At 40.8% G+C, this 20,627-nt stretch overlaps 1 protein-coding gene across 1 annotated transcript in view; it reads right to left on the bottom strand.

Moving 5' to 3' along the window:
- The window catches only part of RYR3 (ryanodine receptor 3), a 398,822-nt gene extending 394,648 nt beyond the window's left edge, over positions 1–4,174 (bottom strand). The window contains exons 1-2 of the mRNA XM_070407843.1: positions 4,163–4,174; positions 3,190–3,309 (exon numbers count right to left, since the gene is read on the bottom strand). Coding sequence (XP_070263944.1) covers positions 3,190–3,309; positions 4,163–4,174 — 132 coding nt within the window. The remainder of the gene's footprint in view (positions 1–3,189; positions 3,310–4,162) is intronic.
- Between the last annotated feature and the right edge of the window lie 16,453 nt (positions 4,175–20,627).

Raw genomic sequence — 20,627 nt, 5'->3', positions numbered from 1 at the left:
TCCAAGAACCTAACAATGGCTCAGCTAGCTGTGAAATTGGATGGTAGAGAATTAGGTGCAGTATTTAGTGAAAAGGGAAGGGACATACCAGAGGGATGTATGCATAGCTGTAGCTGACTGCAGGAAAGACTAAGGTCACAGAAAATGGGTTCATCAAGCAGGCTGTTCCCAGGAATGGTGACAAAAATTTCTGAATACCTACCTACTCTAGCCTTTCTATGCACTTCACCCCGTTTCTCTGTGAGAAGCTCTCATAGTGCACTTTCCTTATTGCTATGTATAAAGAGGCATACACTCATGAAATGATAGTGGGCATGCCAACTGTAACAATTGGTAAATCCTTTTAGAAAAGCAGTTTAATATTGTTCATGCTTCTGACACCATTACTTCTACCCCTGGACACTTACTTATTCCAGGAAGCAAAAGTAAACCAATAGAGCCACATGCATGAAATTTTTTAATAACCATGAACCATTATTTTTATACCTAGGAGGTACAAAGCATTTTTAGGTTATGAGATATAGTTGTTTTTAATCTGCTTTATGTTGTGTGGTTTAGGTAAGATTAAATCACAATATCCAATGATTATACAGAGTTTACAATGTACTAGGCAACTTACATGTGCTGTGCACTTCACATGTATTAACTCATTTAATCCTAATAACAACCTTATTAGGTAGTTACTATAAAATTCCCATTAAGCAGATGAAGAAACTAAGCTCAGAAAGGTCCTGGCTTACCTGCTGTGTGACGAAGACAGGATTCAAACTCTGCCAGTCTGGCACCAGAGCCTGTGCCCTACACCTCTGTCCCATGCCCCACTCAATGGATGATTAGAAAATGGTAGTAGTGGTTTCTAGTTCAGGCCAACACTCCCCTGTATCAGACTGCACCTCATTCTGGTAGATGAGAAAACTAAACTGAAATCAAAGCTGAGTGATTTGCCCATAGTCAGATGACTAGCTAATGGTTGAGAATTAACTTCTTGACTTCTAATCGAATGATCTTCCTATTATTCCAGACTGCTGGGAATGAAAAGAAAAATATACAGCTCAGACCAAAAGCAAATGAGAAAAGGCCTCAGGGAAATCAAGTCTAAGACCTTTAAAAAGATAAAATCTTCCTTGTGTCTTTGTTCTGCCATTTATTTTAATGTGACTCTGTCCTACTGGTATTGGCCCTGTGTGCGGATCAATGAGAGAGAGCGTAATAGACAGGGCCTCTGGGAGATGTGTTCTAGGCTTGGGACAAACTCTGCATATGTGTTTGTATTGTGTATGTTCATCTGGAGAAATGCCATGCCAACCAGCTGGTCCTATTGGAAAATGTAACCATTTTCTGATTGATAAAAACAATCACATCTGTAATACTCTCAACAAAATAATAAATTTAAAAATATGGTTCTGCAAGAAAAGCTGAGCCTGGATGGTGTGGTGGTTGGCTGTGTTTCAATTTGATTCGGCTACAGTACTCAGTTGTTTAATCAAACACCAATTTAGGTTTTGATGTGAATATATATTTCATAGATGTGATTAATATCTATAATCAGTTGATTTTAAAGGTGACTGCCCTTGATAGCATGGGTGGGTCTCACCCAATCAGAAGTCTTAACAATAAAAACTAAAAGAAGAAAATTGTGCCTGAGACAGCATAACTCCTGCCTGAACTTCCAGCTGATCTGACCTAATAGATTTCAGACTTGCCAGTCCCATAACCGCATGAGTCAATTTCTTAAAATAAGTATCTATCTATCTATCTATCTATCTATCTATCTATCTATTTATCCATCCATCCATTTATCTACCCACCCATTTACCCACCCACCCTCCCACCTACCTATCTAGAGAGAGGAGAGATTCTATTTGTTTTCTTTCTCTGGAGAACCCCAAATGATGTAAGCATTTTACCAGGACTGAGAATGCTGAGCACACAGATCTACTTGACATACAGATCATAAAAAGCGGAAACAATCCAAAAATGCAAGGAGAAAAGTTTGGTTTGACATCACATGCTATCACACAGGCAGGGACCAGAGCAAGATTCCCTCTGCCCCCAGGTCACAACAGGCAGACAGTTACAACAGTCTTAGCACAGTCAAAACTCAGAGTGTTGTGCTTGTTATGAAACACAGGCCCCAGTTCCCATGAATCCCCATAGCAATAAATGACAGCTGGCAGTTAAGGACACACACTCAGATTTCTAGGAATTAATAACAAGAAAAGGAGTTCTGGAAGTATTAAAAGAACCTCCTCCATGAGTTCTGTCGGTGATCTCAAGGCCTCCCTGTGTCTTGGTGAACACAGACAGACAAGGACCTCTAACTCTTGCTAATGCTCTAGGTTCCTACTGAAACACATCCTGGGCTGGAGACAGTTATGTTTTAAATCTTATTTGCTTCCCATTCAAGAAATAATGTGCCCTTTTCTTTTTAAATGAACAAACAAAACAGATACAGAGAACAGATTGGTGGTTACCAGAGGGATAGGGGTTGGGATGGGCAAAAGAGGTGAAAGGGGTACATCTACACACTGGAATACTACACTGCTGTAAAAAAGAAAAAAATCTTACCATTTGCAAGAGCATGGATGGACCTGGAGAGCATTATGCTAATCTAAATAAGCCAGTTGGAGAAAGATAAATATCACATGATCTCACTCATTTGTGGGATATAATGAACAACATAAACTGGTGAACAAAAATAGATCCAGAGACATAAAAGCATCGAACAGACTGTCCAACCTCAGAGGGAAGGCACGGGAGAGGGGTGGTAAGAGAACAACCAAAGGACTTGTACGCATGCACATAAGCATAACCCATGGACACAGACAGTAGAGGGGTGAGGGCATGTGCTGGGGGGTGGGAACAGCGGGGAAGAGATCAATGGGGAGAAAAGGAGACATATGTAATACTTTAAACAATAAAGACTTTAAATTGAAAAAAAAGGTGGAAGGGGTCAAAGGCATTGTGATGTATAGTAACTAGACTTTACTTTTGGGAGTGATCACTGTGTAGTATATACAGATGTTGACTTACAATGCTATACACTTGAAACTTTAAAAAATAAAAATAAATAAATGTGTCCTTTCAAATTTCTTCACCATCCTCATCACCATGTCCCAGCAGCCCCATTCCCTAAATGACTGCTTGGAAGGCCAAGAGGGAAGGTGCTGGGCAGGTAATTACTCTCACCTTGGCTTCTGAAGTGGGTTCCAAGAAGCACAGGCGATTGCCAAGGCCCTCAGCTGCCAGGCAGAACTTCCTCTGCTCCTTGTGAATGTTGGCGATGCATTGGAGAACCACTTCGTCTTCCTGCAGGAAGAACAGACACACAAATGTGAGTGGTAAGGGGCCCCCCTCTCCATGCGGAAGGTAACCAGGCCCCCAAGTCACCTTGGTGTATCTTTATCAGGAACACTGAGAGACACATGCTTTTGAATATTAAATAGATAAAGGAGACTTTTATTCACATGCCTGATTCACATGGTATTACTGAGTACCTCCCCTGATGAAGATTCTGGTATGGAGTCACCAGGAGCAAGTACATGGAGTGGACATATTACATACATATCCAGACAGCATGGGCCTCACTTGTAAAATGTATACAATGCACATAACACAGGTGAGCAGATCATTTCAACCCTTGAGTGAATATGAAAGCAAATCTAAACAATCTCTCCGGATATGAAATAAGACAATAAGATGTGATTGAGGAAACAGAGAATACAGCAGAGATGGGAGGGAAGTGGAATTCATTGAGAGAAAGTCTGTTTTGTGTGTGGGGGGGGTGCTTTGGAGGAGGCAAGAGTCATGTTTTGTCAGGAGAGGGGATATATGTAGTAGGTGGCACATTTGCCAGATATAACAGAAGGAACCTGGAGGGTAACAGATGTTTTAGACACATGGGAAAGGAAGATTGGGACTCCTTGAAGGTTCAGATTAAAAGAAGGAATTGGAGGTCAAGTAGAGGAGTCATTCTAAATTCCCAGGGAAATACCTCCCTCCTATGCATCATTCTCAAAAGCAGCCTTTTAACATTTCAGAGACCTTGTTTGAATTGCATTCTTCTTGTCGATGGTCAGAAACAAGGCTGACCTCCATGTACACTGATATGATTTCCTCTTGCATAACTCTGCCTGAGGCTGAGAGGAAAACATTTTCTTACCAATTCCTCCATTCTTGCACCTCCAATCTATTTGTCCATGCCCTCTATGCACCACCACTTGACCTTGAAATTCAAACCTCAAAAAGATGCCAGGTTCAGTTAAGTTAGAGGAGTAACCGGAGATTAGCCGGTTGGAGCTTCCTTCTCAGCTTCACTCTCCTGTCCTCTCTTTCACCCCCATGTTCCCTGGTGTTAATGTTTGTCCAGGCAGATTAAATGGAAACAAGGTTTTATGAAATGGCGTCTGAACTGTACCTAGCCATATGGAAAAATAAAACCCTTCCATCTGGTGGGAAGATGAGATTCAGTAGCACCAGACTCCAACAGAGGTGTCTGCTGGTGCCGGAGACTGGTCAGGGGCCACGGGGATATGAGAGGAGCCACAAACCACAGATGAAAATTACGTATGAAATGAAGATTGAGAGAAGAAAAAGTTCCATGCTTTTGCTAGCACTGGAATGTCACTGCTCATCATTAAATTGAATCAGTAATAAATTCCAGAGCCTCTGATTATAGTGAAGTCAGAATTCATGGTCTTCATTTGAACTGAAACAGAAGAAAACTCTAGAACATCACTGCTTTCAAAATGTGAACTCAGTGAAACCTCTAAAGAGAATAAAGGCTTTCCCCAGGTGGAGTCTCCCCCAGATCCTAGAATGACCAGAAGTAATACCATCCTCCTAAGGGGCATTGGCATTGTGGAGTGCTCTCAGTTGTCAAAATGATTGAGAGGTGCTACATGCAATGTGATGCAGGGGTTGTGCGAGTTAAATGGTCTGTACTGCAGTCTTCAAAACATATAATTTTTCTGTCCAAAATGTCAAGAGGACCCCCTATTGAGAAATATTAAATATCTAACACCTACACACAATTCACCGTAAAAAAACAGGCATTTGCAAAATCACAGAAGCGTGATTGTGAACAGACTTTCATGACCTGGTAAAAGTCGGGAAAGTTTTCTCTTCAGAATTTGTCTAAAGAATCTCTTTCCATGATCTCATTTCCCATGCCCTTTCCACCCAAAGGAGCCCAAAATACCTTGGTTTGACCTTGCACTAGCTGCCTCGAGCCTCTGTGTCTTCTGAAATGTACCTGTCCTATAACTCACATCCTCATAACCCAAGCTGCCAATCAGCTAATGCAATAAACGAACCTGCCCTGGCTCAATAACCATTTGCTGAAGAGCAGACCAGCACAAGTCCCTCCCTAGGTCATCACTCAGGGTGACACGCAGATGGGTGTGGGACTTGGAGCCAGATTTACCCTCTCCAAACACTTTCACTTCTCCCCACCTGCTGTCTGGAACTGTGTGCTCAGTGCTGACCTGGCTGCAGGCACCACCTGGAGTGGCAGCCTGTACCAGACAGAAGCTATTAGCGCCACAAACCTTTAAGAAACAGACATCTGGAGCCTTCAAGTGCACAACACAGTTCCATTTGGAATCATGAGATGAGTTAATTCAACCTCATTTCTTCTCTCACTCATTGGTACAGCACAGAACACAAGCTTCTCCAGCTACCCGTCCTACCTAGTTTACTCATTCTTGGGCCAATGTATACTTCCTCTTCTATGATCTACCTTCCTTTCACCCTTTGCTTTAAACCAAGCCAGGGAGTTCCAGAGAATACCATTTCCAAAGAAGCCCCTTTAGTTGCAAATTCTTCCATATTTGGTGTCACCCCAAAGACTGTGTTCTCCCCACATTCCCAATGTCAAACTCAGATTGTACTCTTTTACTCAGGTGCAAAAACTCTTATGCTTTGAAGTAGGTGAGGGCTAATCTCCACATCTTCTTTAGAAATTTATCAACAGCCTAGTTACCACTTATCTGACACTTAATGACAATAAAAAAATCTGATGAAAATTTGGGTTAATAAAAAATATTATGTTAATAAGATTATGTAGGTTCTAAGTACACGAATATATAATACATCACCTGGATATTGTGTTGTGTTCACCAACCAAAGTCAAGTCTCCCTCCATCACCATATATTTGACCGCCTTTACCTTCTTCTACCCCCTCCCACCTCCTCTTTGCTTCTGGTAATCCCATACTGTTGCCTGTGTCTGAGTTTTTGTTTGTCTTATTAGTTCAATTGTTGTGTTCTGCTTTATATCCCATATATGAGTGAAATCATATGGTTCTTGACTTTTTCGGAAGAATGATAGATTTTTTGATAGAGAAAATATCACTACTCTGGGGGTTTGTTCCACTAAAAATCTATGGTTTTCTGTAACATATGTTTAGTTTGTTTGAACTCTGATTTCACTGGAATAAGACCAAAAAATGTTCCCTTTTTTGTGGTACACACAGCAGATTCAACTCAGTCAATACCAAATAACTACATCTCCCATCTATAAGAGAAAGAGAAACAAACTAAAGAGAAGAAAGTGCTAGGTCAGAGGGCACAATAATCAGTAATGGTAAGACCTTTCAAACCCATTCCCATCCTTAAGGGTGAGGTGTAAAAATCTCTTAAGTTCCCGGGAAACAATATCTATAAGATCACAAAGGTTTTTCTGCTTTCTACCAAGGAATTCAAAGGTCCCTGACTGAGTTTTAAGGTGCCCCCCACCCAATTGAGTTCTCCCTTCCACCTCCAGCCTTATCTCTCCTTCATTCCTATTACCTTACTCCTTACTGTCTCCCAAGTAAGTCTTGTTCTGCTTCCATAAAATGCTGCCTCTTGAAAACCCCTCCATTCCTTTATTCAATTCTGTATTCTCTGGTTTTCCTACCTTTCAGATGGAGTCTTCCCACGTTCTCTCTTCTGCCACCTGTAAATATAAGAATTACCCAAGAGTAGGTCCTTGTCATTCCCCCTTAGCAATCTCACCCATTCCTTAGGCTTCCAGTTTTATTCTCAGGAGTTGTTATGTCATCTTTACCTCCAACCTTGTGATAGTCTAAGGTTCCAAACCTTCACCTATTCTTAACTACATCCATGGACTTGTGAACACCTCAATACATCCCAATGCACTGACAGGTTTCATTTGCAGTCTGTCTTTACACTCCCTATGTTTGTTAAGGACACATCCAACCTCTCATCAGCCCAGACGCAAACATCATCTCCTGTCTCTGAGTCTTCTTCCCTTCCTCCTACAGCAAATGGGCCAGGGGAAGGAGAGACTGGAGGTCTAAAGACCAAGTCAAGGCTTTTACAATGCCAGACCATTCTTCCTCTGATTTGTTGCCAGAGGCATTGCTCTGACCTTATCATTTTCCTGCTGAAAATCCACAATGTCATTCTCACCACTATCCACATAACAAATACAGAATTCTCAAACTAGCACTCGAGGGCCTTCACTTTCCTACCTGTTCCTCCAACTTCTTCCCTATAGAACTCCTTGGTGTTCTCTACCTCCCTACCTTTACTCATGCCATCTCTAATTCTAAAGCTGCCCTGATTTGCCCCTTTTTTCCATATTCATATGTTAACTATCCTCCCAAGCTTAGCTCAAATCCCACCTTTTTTCATGAAACCCAAGTAATCTCTCTTCTCTGAACTTTCATTGCAATATTACCAGACTCTTGCATTATGCTTATTTACATACATGCCTTATCCCCACTATACTAGATAATTTGAAATGGCTAACACTTACTGATCTCTGATTCTTTGACAGGCACTGTACTTTATGCACAATAACCTATTTAAGCTTCAGATAAATACTATTATATAGGTCCATTTGACAAACAGGGAGCCCTTGCACAGAGCAGTTAAGTAACTTGTCTGAGATCTCATGCAGTCCATGTAGTCTGTATCCATGCTCTCTCTCCTACTCCTCTCAGCTGCCTCTGTAACCCTGGGAGGCAAGATCCACATCTGGTTCATGATTACACTTATCAGATTTCTCACTAGCATAATAGTTTTTGCACATTACACATCCAATTGTAATTTATTAAATGGGTGTATTTTTACCTTGTAATGCCAGTTAATTATAAACTCTGTTAGAGCAGACAACTGCTTCCCCATCCAAGCTGGGAACATAATGTTTGGAAAACACATGCTGACTGATTGTGATATGGAATAAGAATAAAATAAGAGATTTCTCCACTCTCAGCCATATAACAAGAGTTATTATGGAAAGGGTCACTGTTTCATTGATGAGTCAGAAATGAATAAAAAAAAGAACAGATGTTGACATAAAAAATAATGAGGAATAAGCAATAATGAGGCTTTGGAGTCTATTTCAAACATTTTTAGTCTGTTGCTTAATTATTATTATTGATAATGATATTAACTATTGATTCTATATTGGATACTCTGCTGAGATGTCCCCCTAGATTGTTTAATATTCACAACAACACAACTATTTTAAGAACGAGGAAACCAAAGCTCAGAGGAATTAGGCAATTTTAGTGAATGAATATTTAATGAAGTTATTATGTGCCATCATAGTATGTATTTCAGTGTAATCCTTACAATTGGTAGGTACTAATATATATATACTTTCAAAATGGAGATAAAGAGATTGAGGTACAGAATGTACCATACAGCATGTAAGTAATAGATCCTGACCTTGAACCTAGGACTATCTTAATTGGAAGCCAGTCTTTCCCATGGTGCCAAACTGGCCCTCTTAACCCCAAGAGACTGATCTTCGCAATAAGTCTAAATTCATGTCTTCCTGACTCTAAGGCATGGTGATGGTGCTGATAAAAATAGATAGTTCCCAACCCTCTTACATGGCCATACAACACTGCAAAGTAACCCAACCACAGAGCGCAATGCCTGAGAGAACTGCCAGGGAGCTAAAAGTCCTATAAAATAACATTTTTTTTGTGCCCAATGACTATAATACTGCAAGGAATGAACATCACCCAAAAATTTGTAGCTGAGGGGAAAAATGATTAAAATCCAAGGTATATCGTATGTCAGCATACCTGCAAGCTATTCAGTATGCAAGCACCAGCTATTCCTGTTATAGATTCAGCTTGCGATGGTGTTGAGTGACTGTCCCTGGACATGGCTCTCTGCTTAGATTTCATATCGTTATCACAGGTCAGCTCTGACAAAGTAAAGCTTTTACTATAGCCCTCCTCTAGCTATAACTTGAAAATGAATGGAACTTGCCTATTCTATCCCTGTTGCTTTTTTCTTACACCCTGGCTCATAGCCCAAGGCCAGAACAAGCATGTTTGCCATCTCTGAGTTGACGGCTGGGGACACCTTGGTTCTCTCTCTTCTCTCTGGGTCATTTGTAAAGAACTTTTTGGAGTAAAACAAAATGGCTGACAGCCCTATTTAAGGTAGATCATTCGGCAGCTGATGACAGCCCTATAGTTAGATCTGCACATCACTGGTACCAAGAAGCTTGTGAGCAGGGAACACGTGGGACAGAGTGCAGGCCAGCAGATTTCATGGCCCACATTTAAGTGCAGATATTACTGCAGAGGAAAATCCATAGCCATTTATTGCCTTAAAAAGGGAAGATGTGTCTTAGCCACTCATCTTGAACATCAGGGATGATTTTAGGGAACTGATGCTAAATTATATTTAGCACATAACAAAGACATAGGTGAAAGAGCTCATTCTAAGGCTTTACCCAAAAGCACCTCTTGAAAAAAAATAAGGGCTTTCGGATGATGAGACTATTTATCCCCACTTTTTCACAAGGATTACTGACACAGGTGGCTACTGGTATATTCTAAATAGCAATCATTTTGACTATTTGCTTCCTTAGATTCTGGGCTCCTGGGGCAGGGGCCTCTCATTTCTCTGTGAATCCTCAGTGCCTAGCATAGTGTTTGGTACTGAGTAGAAAAGCACAAAAATTTGTGAAAATAATGAAAGAACTGTATATTTTTTAAAACAACTAATACAATTAACAAAAGAATTATGCACCAAATTGCATAATAAAGATCCTTTTTCACACTTTCTTACTCATAGTGTCTGGGATGCCAACATGGAAATAGTCGGGATTTCATGAAGGGATCTATTTTACCTGTTTGCTTCCACAATGGTTCATGAGACACACAAATATTCTTAATCTAATTTAAAAAAATGATGAAGCCAGAAGACAAAGGAAGAGGCTAACTCGTCCATGTCCAGTTCTCAGAGACTGACAATATATTGTGTCCCTGGGACATCTCTAGAAATCCTTACTGTTTTTGAATTGGTCAAAAATTAAGAGTGGCTCCCATTTCTGGTTCTTTGCTATTCATTGATTGTTGCAAAATTTAGTGAAATAGAAATTTCAGAATCCCAAGAGACAAAGTTGATATACTCTATAATTCCTTTCTTGTTTAAATACTTTACTCATTTGTCTTATAAGGTGAGTATACTTTCTTTTGTTTTTCCCTCCTTCCCAGTGTCCTTGGCTGGCTCATCCTACTTCCCCTCTTCAATGCTGAAATAGTGCTCCAGGGCTACTCCTCAGGCTTCTCTTTACCTGTACTGTCCCCCTGGTGATCTCATGGCTTTGAAAACCATGTGTATACTAATGACACCCAAACTTGTATCTTTTGCATAAATTTGCTCAAACTTCTCTGAACTCCAGACTCATTATCTCCAATAGCTTATTTAACATCTCTATGTGGGTGTCTAATTGACATCTCAAGTTTATATGTGCAACATCTGACTCCTGATCATCTCTCCCAAGTATGTTCTTCCTATAGTCTGTTCTATATTAAGACATGACATCTTCAGGTGGCTCAGGAAAAAAAGATTTTTGAAAATTTAAAACATCTTAGAGTCATATTGACCCCCTTTTTTCTCTTCCCCTCACATCCACAAATCCTACCCATTTTCTACCTTCAAAATACATCCAATTGGATCACCTTATGTCTTCACCACCACTTGGCTCCTGCCATTATCTCTTATCACAATTATTGCAATCACCTCTGAACTTGTTTTCCACTCACATTTCTTCTGTATACTTTATCCAGAGGGAGGTTTTGAAAATATAACTGAAATCTCCACTACTCAGAACTCTCCAGTGGCTTCCCGTCTTACTCAGAAAAAGGGCAGAATTCTCTCTGGGATCTATGAGGTCCTAAAAATATGCCCACTTTCCACAATCTCTCTTCCATCATTCTTTTGCTTGCTTAGCTTCAGCTGCACTGGCCTCCTTCTAGGAGCTCAAATCTTTGAAGCATGACTCTTCTTCAAACCCTTTGCCCAGAATGTTCTTCTGCCAGATACTGGTAGGGCTCCCTTCCTCATTTCCTTTAGGACCTGCTCAGTGCCTTTTTTTTCCAACTTCACTTACTACCTAAGAATATATACTTACTTGTTTCTTATCTCTCTTCTCCTTTATTAGAACATAACCCTCGTGGACACTGTTTTGCTCACCACTATATCCCCAATGCCTAAAACAATGCCCACTACATGGTAGGCACTCAAATAGTCACAGAATGACAGACTAGTCATTTTCCCCCCTATTAAATACAATGTCCACAAAATTTATGAATTCTTTATACTCTTATTTCTTTATGGGAAGTGACCAAATAATCCTCAATCTCAGCTGGAGGGACCCACAGCCTGCAGGACCCTTTCTGCTCCAGCAACCAGAGGAAGGTTCTGTTCCCTCTTTATACCTTTCCCCATTGCCAAGAAGGCAGAGTTTGGGGCTTGATTATAAAATTTACTCAGCCTCTCCCATGGATGGGTCCCTTTGGAACTTGTAGGGAAGTGAGCTAAGAGGTACACATACCTTGCCCTAAATTGATTAGAGAGATAAGCAGGTACTAGAGTTTACATATGTAACCAATTCCCTGTCATGTAGAACATGCCCTTACCTGACATGGAAGAATTCAGTGGCCTACATGTCCTCCTAGAAGCAATGGTCAATTTGTGAAAATTTTCTATTCTCATAGGATAGACAAATAGTGACTTGGTTGGTACCAAGGGAATTTCAGGCCCATAAGATGTTTTTCTTTTAAAAAATCAATTCCTTCCAACTGCTACAAAAGGGTTTTCTATAAAATTGTAACATCAGTATTTTGAATACGTCTCTCCCACCCAATGAGAACACATCAGGTAGTGACCACACCTAGGTGCATGCCCATACCCCTTTGGTTTCTTTCTCCTTTAGGCATGTCATTCAGGGTGAGGAATGAATGGGGAAAAATACTAACGCAAATCACAATCTTCCATGTTTAACCTCAGAGGTGGCAAGGGTCGATAATAAACTTACAGAAGGAAAATTCAGGTCTCAGGATCTAACATTGCCCTGAACTTGATTTTATAAAGGAGATCTGACCAGGAAGCTTCATCTTCCCAGTTTCATATTATAAATGCTGATGAGTTTGCACTGAGTATCCACCTTGATGCAATCTAAGCCATGTGACCCCAGAAAGACACAAAGAGCATTCTGTTTCTACCACGGCACTACTGAGAGACCTTGATGAAACTGCACAATGATGCTTTTATTTTTATTTTATTAGATCTATTCTTTATTTTTAAATAAATTTCCTTTACTTTTATCAATGGTTCTGGGACCTTTGGCTTCTAAGTTGAGGCATAGTTCCATGCAATTCACCTGTGACAGCCCACCCACTTGTAGCCTGATCTTCTGACAATACCTATGCTCATGGGAGTGAGCCATGTTACCATCTGCTCTTCTTTCTAGAGAATAAAGTAAGTCTTGAGGTTCTTTTTACTTATATAAGGCAGTGCCTCAGGCAGGGTACTTTTGGGAATTTTCTCCTTTAAGATTTGTAGAAAAAAGAAATGAAACAAAAATATGCAACATGTAGGACACACTCAGATACTCTGTGTATGTGCATAATCACTCCAATTTACTGAGAGCCAGAACAAAGCATGCACCAATTTCCACACAAAATCTAATAGCTATGAACACTGTGCCTTTTTCAAAAAGGATGTTGATAATGTTAGTAGATCTTAATGAATTTAATGGGCTGACATTTAGATGGGTAAGTCTTTGAAAACAGATCACTTAAAGGCAAAAGACACGTTTTTATAATTTAATGGTACATAAAGCCATATGAACTGTCCAGGACTCGCTTCTTTAAAAATCATCCATTTCCTCCAGGTCCATTCAGACCTAAGTCATACATCCATGGGAAGTATTTGAATGCCTACTGATGTTCCAGATTCTGTCTCATGACCTGGGGTACAGTGGTGAACAAGACAGGCCAGGGATCTGTCCAACTGGAGCTTCCCTGTTCTTTTTGAACATGTGGAGTCAAACTGGCTTGTGGTTTGCAGAAATGATATAATTGAAGACCCGGAAGAATCTAAGACAAGAGACGAGAATTCAGGGACGGATGTCTGAGCTACTTCTGTTTCCTCCCTGACAGTTTTTCTGCCCCAGGAAGAGTTCTCCTGTATATGGTTCTATTAGAGGTGTCCCCTCTACATAGTAACTCTTGGATTTCTTGTCTAAACCCCTCTTTTCCAGAATTCTTGTCTCTATCCCCAAATCCAGAAAAAGGATTTGTTTGTCTTGTATCCCTAATGCCTAAAAGAAGGCAAACATGTCACAAATGCTTGTCGATTGAAAGGCATGAAAGTCAGGAGAAATAGTGGATCAAAATGTGGGTCAAATCTAAGTGATAATCTGAAGACTGAGTCCCCAAAAGCCGGGACTCAAAACCAGACACTGCCAGGGATCCTAGGTCCCGCATCATGGAGAGTCAGTGGACCCTGGAAAGCCATGCCTATTTCTGCTGACAGGACTACTCCTCAACACCCCCTGCTATGGCTGGGCTCAGGGCTTAGCTCTCAGTCTCATATGGGGTTAAGTAGGCTGTTGTGCACAGCAACTGCTCACACTTGAGGATTTCAATTCCGCCAGGCTTTCTATCAGGACACAATGAATAAACAGCACAAGGGAAGTCGTCTAAGGGCAGGCCACTCAAATATAAGGAGATTGCACCAGGCACCGGTTTAAGCACTTCAAAATCTCATCAAATTAGTTATCAGTATGCCCACTGTTGGTGCCCAGGGCAGGCTGCCCTAACACATCCCACAATGGCATAGTGATTATTCAGAATTAACATCCCTGGAGAAGCAGCAGGAGTGGGAGGAGCTCTCTGACTCTCCTCTGTTCCCCTAAATGCAGGAAACAAATCTGCCACAGGATAGGTGCCCTCCCTGCTCCTGAGGGCTGAGAGACAACCTCATCAGGAGAGTTAAAAAATCCAGTCAAAAAGCCTATAAAAACAAACCTTGTAACACCCTCACTAATTTACTTCCCCAGCCCAAACCTTGCACAGGTTCCTTTCTAATGAGCAGCAACTTTTTTTTTTGTCCTGTCAATTTCTTACAAATTTCCTGCTTTTTTGTCTAAAAAGTATTGAAGGCTGCCCAGTTTGATCATTTCCTTGAGTCTCATTTTATGATGTCAGCATCTTATGATTCTACCACGTGCACATATTAAATTGGTTTCTCTCCTGTTAACCTAGTCTTGTGTCAATTTTATCATTTTATTATTAGTCCACCTGTAGGACTAATAATAAAATTAATCCTCCCTCTCCCTGACAGTTTTGATGAGCCAGCCAGGAGAACTTCCCAGCTGGAAAAGTGCTTTTTTTCTGAGACAACTGCAGCTAAGAGATCTGAGTGTCTGACAATTCAGCAGGCAAACAGGTAAGCTTTTCTTACCTTCTTTAGCTCCTAAGATCTTTATCTGAGGGTCTGGTTTAAAAAAAAATATTTTTTGTCTTTTTCTAAATTTAGACTAGCAGGAGAAAACATTGGTGAAACTAGTTTCTTAGGCAAATGCAGCTCCAGTAAAGATTTGGTTTGATAGTCTCAAGATCCATCCATGTTATTGCAGATGCAATAGTTCATCTTTGATTCCCTGTGTTTTGAAACAGCCCCCTTATCTTTCTTAGGCTAACTCTGGCAATGAACTTTTGGATCTAATGAGGTCTGCATCCTTTGCATTCTTATGGGATGCCTCTTGTGTCTTTGGTTAAGCCATAAAAGGTCTATTGGTTTGAGTCGCTATTAAGATGAATAAATCATGCCCCTGAATGGCAAGAGATTGATCCTGAATTGGAAAAACTTCAAAATTGAGAAGAAAAAAATCTTTAAAGAGGTATCATATTGATATAATGGCTAACCATTAAGACTCTCTTAATAAAATTGAAGGACAGAAATTAAAACAAAAATCAAAGTGGACTCATCTCCTTTCCTATTTGCCTTCTGACATTTGTAGATATTTGTAAAAAATCAGGACATTGGAAGAATAATTGCCCAGTACTTAAAAAGAAAAAGGGGGTAAAATGATAGAACAGTTTGACTTAAAGACTCTTTAACAAGATAAAAGAACAGAAATGAGATTTCAAATAAAAATCCAACATAAATTCCTTAAAACATACACACACAAAAAACAAAAATAAAAAACCTGCCCAAATATCATTCTACAGGTTAAGGCAGTTCAGCTAGGCTCTGATATGTTAAGTGACTGCAAGGAGTCAGATGGCGATTTTTTCAGTCCATCCATTATTCATTAATTTATTAAGTATTCATTAAATGCCTATTATACACCATGCATGGCTAGGTCCCGAGAATACAAAATACATCAAAGCTAGAAAGTGGCTATTTAAATCCAGTTCAGTGTAACTTTAAAACCTAAGTTCTTCCAACTATACTAAAGTTCCTCTTGTGATGAAAGTGTTTCAGTAGCTCCTATAATTGACACTCACTACCACCACTTAGTGATGCAGCTTTTCAAGTTCTCACCTTATTGAGGGGTAAGGGGAGGGCTCCAGCTAGTTGGCTTTAATCAAAGAGGCAGCTTCCTCTTTCTTAAATAAAAGATAAACACTCAACTGTTTCTCAATGTTCTATCAAGTGAGCACAGCCCCTGGGCCATTCTCTCTGCTCCCCTCCCCAATCATGGCCACACTCCTACCCCTAGGCCCTGCCATAAAATATTCCTGAGCAACCTCTACATCTTATGAACAGATGAAGAAAATGCAAGTGTCCTCCTGCAACAAAAGTCTTCAGAGCTCTTGACCAACCCAAAAGCTAATAAAAGCCCAATAAAATTAAAAGCATATGAGATGGGGTTATTCAATTAATTTAAGCCTCATTACTTGATTCATTTTGCTACAGAGACTAGAAGATACACCAGATCCTTCAGATGAAAAAAAAAAAAAGAATAACTTCCAAACAGCAATGTCTGGCTCTGAACCTTTACTTGCAATAATTTCAATCTCAGTCATGTTTGAGGAAGCTTTACTCTCCCTATGGCTACATAATAATTCCATGAGATTTACATATTCCATGAAATTTGGAGCAAAGCACCTGGTCTACAATCCATCAAGATTGCTGCGGAGATGTCCTTGGTCCAGATCTGTGTGGTCCATCTGATGATAAGTACCCACTGCTTCTTTAATGTTATTAGCCACAGAGAATGTGGACCCCAAGGTCCTCATGCACCTTGGCCCTCACAGGCCTACCATCTCCCAGGTGGAATGTATGGGCAGGGTTGTAGGTCTCTGCTACCTGTGAACCCCCCACCTTTCCCTCCATCCTCTGAAGCAAAGTTTGGCCACTTAGCCTCACACTGTCCAAGCCTTATGGTCCATTCGCCACTTGGACCACCCAAATTTTCACCTCCATGAGACTTTGGAAAATAAGCCTCAGCTCCAGTCCAAGATAAAAAGAAGTCCCTGATCTCTAGGACACAAAGCACTTCTTGTCTTGGGGAGAAAGCAAAGGAAGAATTAATTCATTTTTATTCTATGTTTTTCCCCAAAATGCTCTTTGATGAGTTTCAGGAGGACATAATAAACCTGGCTCTACTGTAAAGCAGTGGGGCTAAACCCCATGTACACATGAGAATCCTCGGGAGCACTTTAAAAATATACTGATGCCTGAGCCCCACCCCAGTCCAAATGAATGGGAATCTCTGGGGAGGGGTTCTGGGTGCAGGTAATTAAGATCTCCCCAGGTGACTCAGGTCAGAGGTAACAGCTGGCAGATGTTCTCTACAGGTATGGAATCACAAAAAGACACTTCAGTTTTAGATGTAATAAAAGGAAAATAGTGGGGGAAAGATCAGGTATGGCCTCAGTTCCTTTTCATCAAGGATCCCAAAGAGGCCACTATTGACTCAAGACCCTCCAATCACCAAAGCCTATTCCATGTGCATGCCCCTCATCAGTTGTATTCCTCTAGAACAGAGGTGGGGAACCTTTTCTCTGCCAAGAGCCATTTGGATATTTATAACATCATTATCGGGCCATACAAAATTTTAATTTAAAAATTTGCCTGCTATATTTGGTCAGACATTTAAATAACTCACCCCTAATGCCTTGGCAAAGCCAGACCAAATGGTCCATATGGAATCATAGAATGTTTAGGGGAAGAGCACCTCAAAAGTCATTAAATCTAAACCTCTTGGGAGTTCATCTATAAATGTCAAGGAATTCATATGCAAAGCACCAAAAGATACATAAAAACCAACTGAGACCAGCCAGTGTGGCTAAGTGGTTGAGCATCGACCCTTGAACCAAGAGGTCTCTGGTTCCATTCCCAACCAGGACACATGCCTGGGATGCATGCTCGATCCCCAATAAGGGGCATGCAGGGGGTAGCCAATCGATGTTTTCTCTCATTTATGTTTCTCTCTCTGTCTCTCTCCCTTTCCCTTCCTCTCTCTCTAAAAAAAATCAATAAAAATATATTTTTTCTGAAAACATAAAATCAAGATGTAATACTATTTTGCACACTTCTCTTTCCAATGAAAACTTCCCTTGTCATGTGCTTGCCTGCTCTGCCTATAATTGTTCATTAACTAGTTAATCCTCTTGGCATTCTGCAAGATCAATTCTTTAATCTTTATTAGAGTTATTTATTCCTTCGGAATTCCCAGCAGAAAGTAAATTTATTATTCACCTGCAAATATGGGAAGGATTAATGATGAAAAATGGTAACCATCTATTATCCACTGCGGTCAGAATGAGACAGGGTAGCCCTAAAAATATATCTGAAGAGATTGAAATAAGATAGGAAAAAGGACTTACTGAAAGTGAGGGTTAAACGCTACCATAAATTATCAAAATTGGATTGCAGTTACTTACAAACAATACAGAACTATCTTTTCTGGGATTTGTAAAGTATCTAGTGATTAGAATTCTATGAGAACACATTCTATGAAAATAGCCATTAAAAAAAGATTACTTTTGGTCCATTTACCCAACTTTAGAGTTTTGAGACTCATGCTCCATGAATGCATAAACTGTGTTTAATTCTCCCTCTACTCTGTTTAGCATGGCATTATGTGCACATAAATAGGTAATAACGTATTCTTACTGCTCTTTGTTATAACAAGGTAGGCTGTTTTGCCTAATACTTTTTTCTAGAACCAACATCCAGAGACCAGAATCCCGGGCCTGTTCTTTGTGACGATGTAACCAAGCCTTATCCATTTGTTGAATGATAGTATTTCTGCTCCTACAGCCAATTGCTTACACTTCATGTTGCCACCAACCACCTATTTGCATATCTGAGGACATTTTCTGACCCTGTCTTTCTGACCTCTCTATGTGACAATGGACACTACCGATACCTTCATGTTCCTGGAAACCTCTTCTCTTCTGTCTTCTAAGGGAATGCACGGATCTCCCAGTTGTCGTCTTCTCTTCTTACCTCTCATTCAACCTCTGTCCTCAGGCCTCTGCTCTATTCACACTATTTACCTAGTGACTCCATCCAAATGACTGGTTTCAACTCACACCTCCTTCATTGATGACTCCTCAATCTCTCTTATCTGAGCACCAGATCTCTATGTTAGAATGAAGGCTGCTTGTTCTTCTCCGTTTGGATATCCCTGACTCACTGTGAGTCAATTCATCCAAAACTCATTATCTTCCCTTTCCCAGACTTGTTCCTTCTCCACTCCCTGTATGGGTGACAGGCATCATCCTTCACCCACATACCCATGGCAGAAGTCTGGAAGTCATCCACAGCTCCTCTCTCTTACATATCCAATTAAAATTTCCTTTACTTTCCCCCTCCTCACCATTCCCATTGCCCTTGCCCCTAGAATTGCAATGGCTTCCTTACTGAGCTTGGCCTTCTGTTTCACTCCTCACCATCAACCCTGCATGCTCCTGACAGAGTGATATCCCCAGAAGACAAATTTGAGTATTTCACTCCAGTGCTTAACAGCTCAAGTGGTTTGCCCATAACTCAAATTTTGTGGAGAGAATTCAAATTCTTCCTCCTTATCTGGCTCCTGCCCTCATCTCCACAGCCTCAGTTCCTACCTCTCCATCCTTAGCACCGCCCCGCCCCCCACTCCAATCCTAACCTTCAGCCCGCTGGAGCTACTAGCTGAAGTGACATGCTTTTCTTTTACCTCTAAGCATTTGCAAACACTGTTTTAGCCTAGATTGCCTGTCTCTATCACACTCCTCATTTTCTAAGCCACCATGCACTTCACCTAATCTGGAAAGGCCCATCACACACTTCTGTAGTATTCTCTGCAGCTTTGTCTGCCTCCCTCTGTTGGCTGTTAGATCACTGAAGACAGGGAATATATCTGATTCATCTGTGTGCCTAGAACAGCCGTGGGCAAACTATGGCCCGCGGGCCGGATCCGGCCCATTTGAAATGAATAAAACTAAAAAAAAAAGACTGTACCCTTTTATGTAATGATGTTTACTTTGAATTTATATTAGTTCACACAAACACTCCATCCATGCTTTTGTTCTGGCCCTCCGGTCCAGTTTAAGAACCCATTGTGGCCCTCGAGTCAAAAAGTTTGCCCACCCCTGGCCTAGAACAAGGCCTTGCACAGAGGAGGTGCCCAGTAAATTCCCAGTGAATGGATGATGGAGCTTAGTTGGCCCAGGATCTTAACGTTCTGTAAACTCAGAATGTTACACTGATATAGTCACAGTTTAATTTCTACCTTTTAGTATTTAGACCAGGTCATTGGATGGCAAAGTAGGTGGAAAGAAAAGGCCAAGGTTACATGCAATGGAGTAACAGGCTGATTTAAACCAAGTCTTACAAACGAGTGTCTCAGCTGCCTAGTCTTCCCAGTTACAGGCATACCTCGTGCTCCTTCACTGTGCTTTCTTGTGCATCACAGATGTTGAAGTCTTTACAAATTGAAGGCAGTAACCTCCAACAGCAAGATTACAACTTGCTTTACTGCGATGCTCACTTTATTGTGGTAATCTGGAACCGAGCCCACAATATCTCTAGGGCATGCCAGTACTTTGACTGAGAGTGCTCTGCAATCTAACTCAGGTTTCTTCACCTCCAGTCTTCTCTTTGCTGGAAACTCCTTGCTGTCAGGAGCCCTGTTTTTCAATTGTCCAGTATCTTCACTTTGTTGAGTGAACCCCAACCTCAGAAAGAACCAAAAGACCAGATGAGGTGATGTCCCCTGGCCTTAAGTCAAATTCCCATGATGCCTGTGCAGATTCTGACTTATTGCCAATTTTCAGGGGCAATTCTATCCTCCAAGCCTCATTCTGACAAGAACCCAGCAATAACTCATTCAAAATGAGTCACTTGTTTACCTAGAG

Source organism: Myotis yumanensis, unplaced genomic scaffold, assembly GCF_028538775.1.
Source record: "Myotis yumanensis isolate MYYU_CA2020_CCGP unplaced genomic scaffold, mMyoYum1.0.hap1 SCAF_1, whole genome shotgun sequence".
Taxonomy (NCBI): Eukaryota; Metazoa; Chordata; class Mammalia; order Chiroptera; family Vespertilionidae; genus Myotis; species Myotis yumanensis.
The sequence above is the reverse complement of the archived record's forward strand: the minus strand, read 5'-3'. Positions and strand labels throughout refer to the sequence as shown.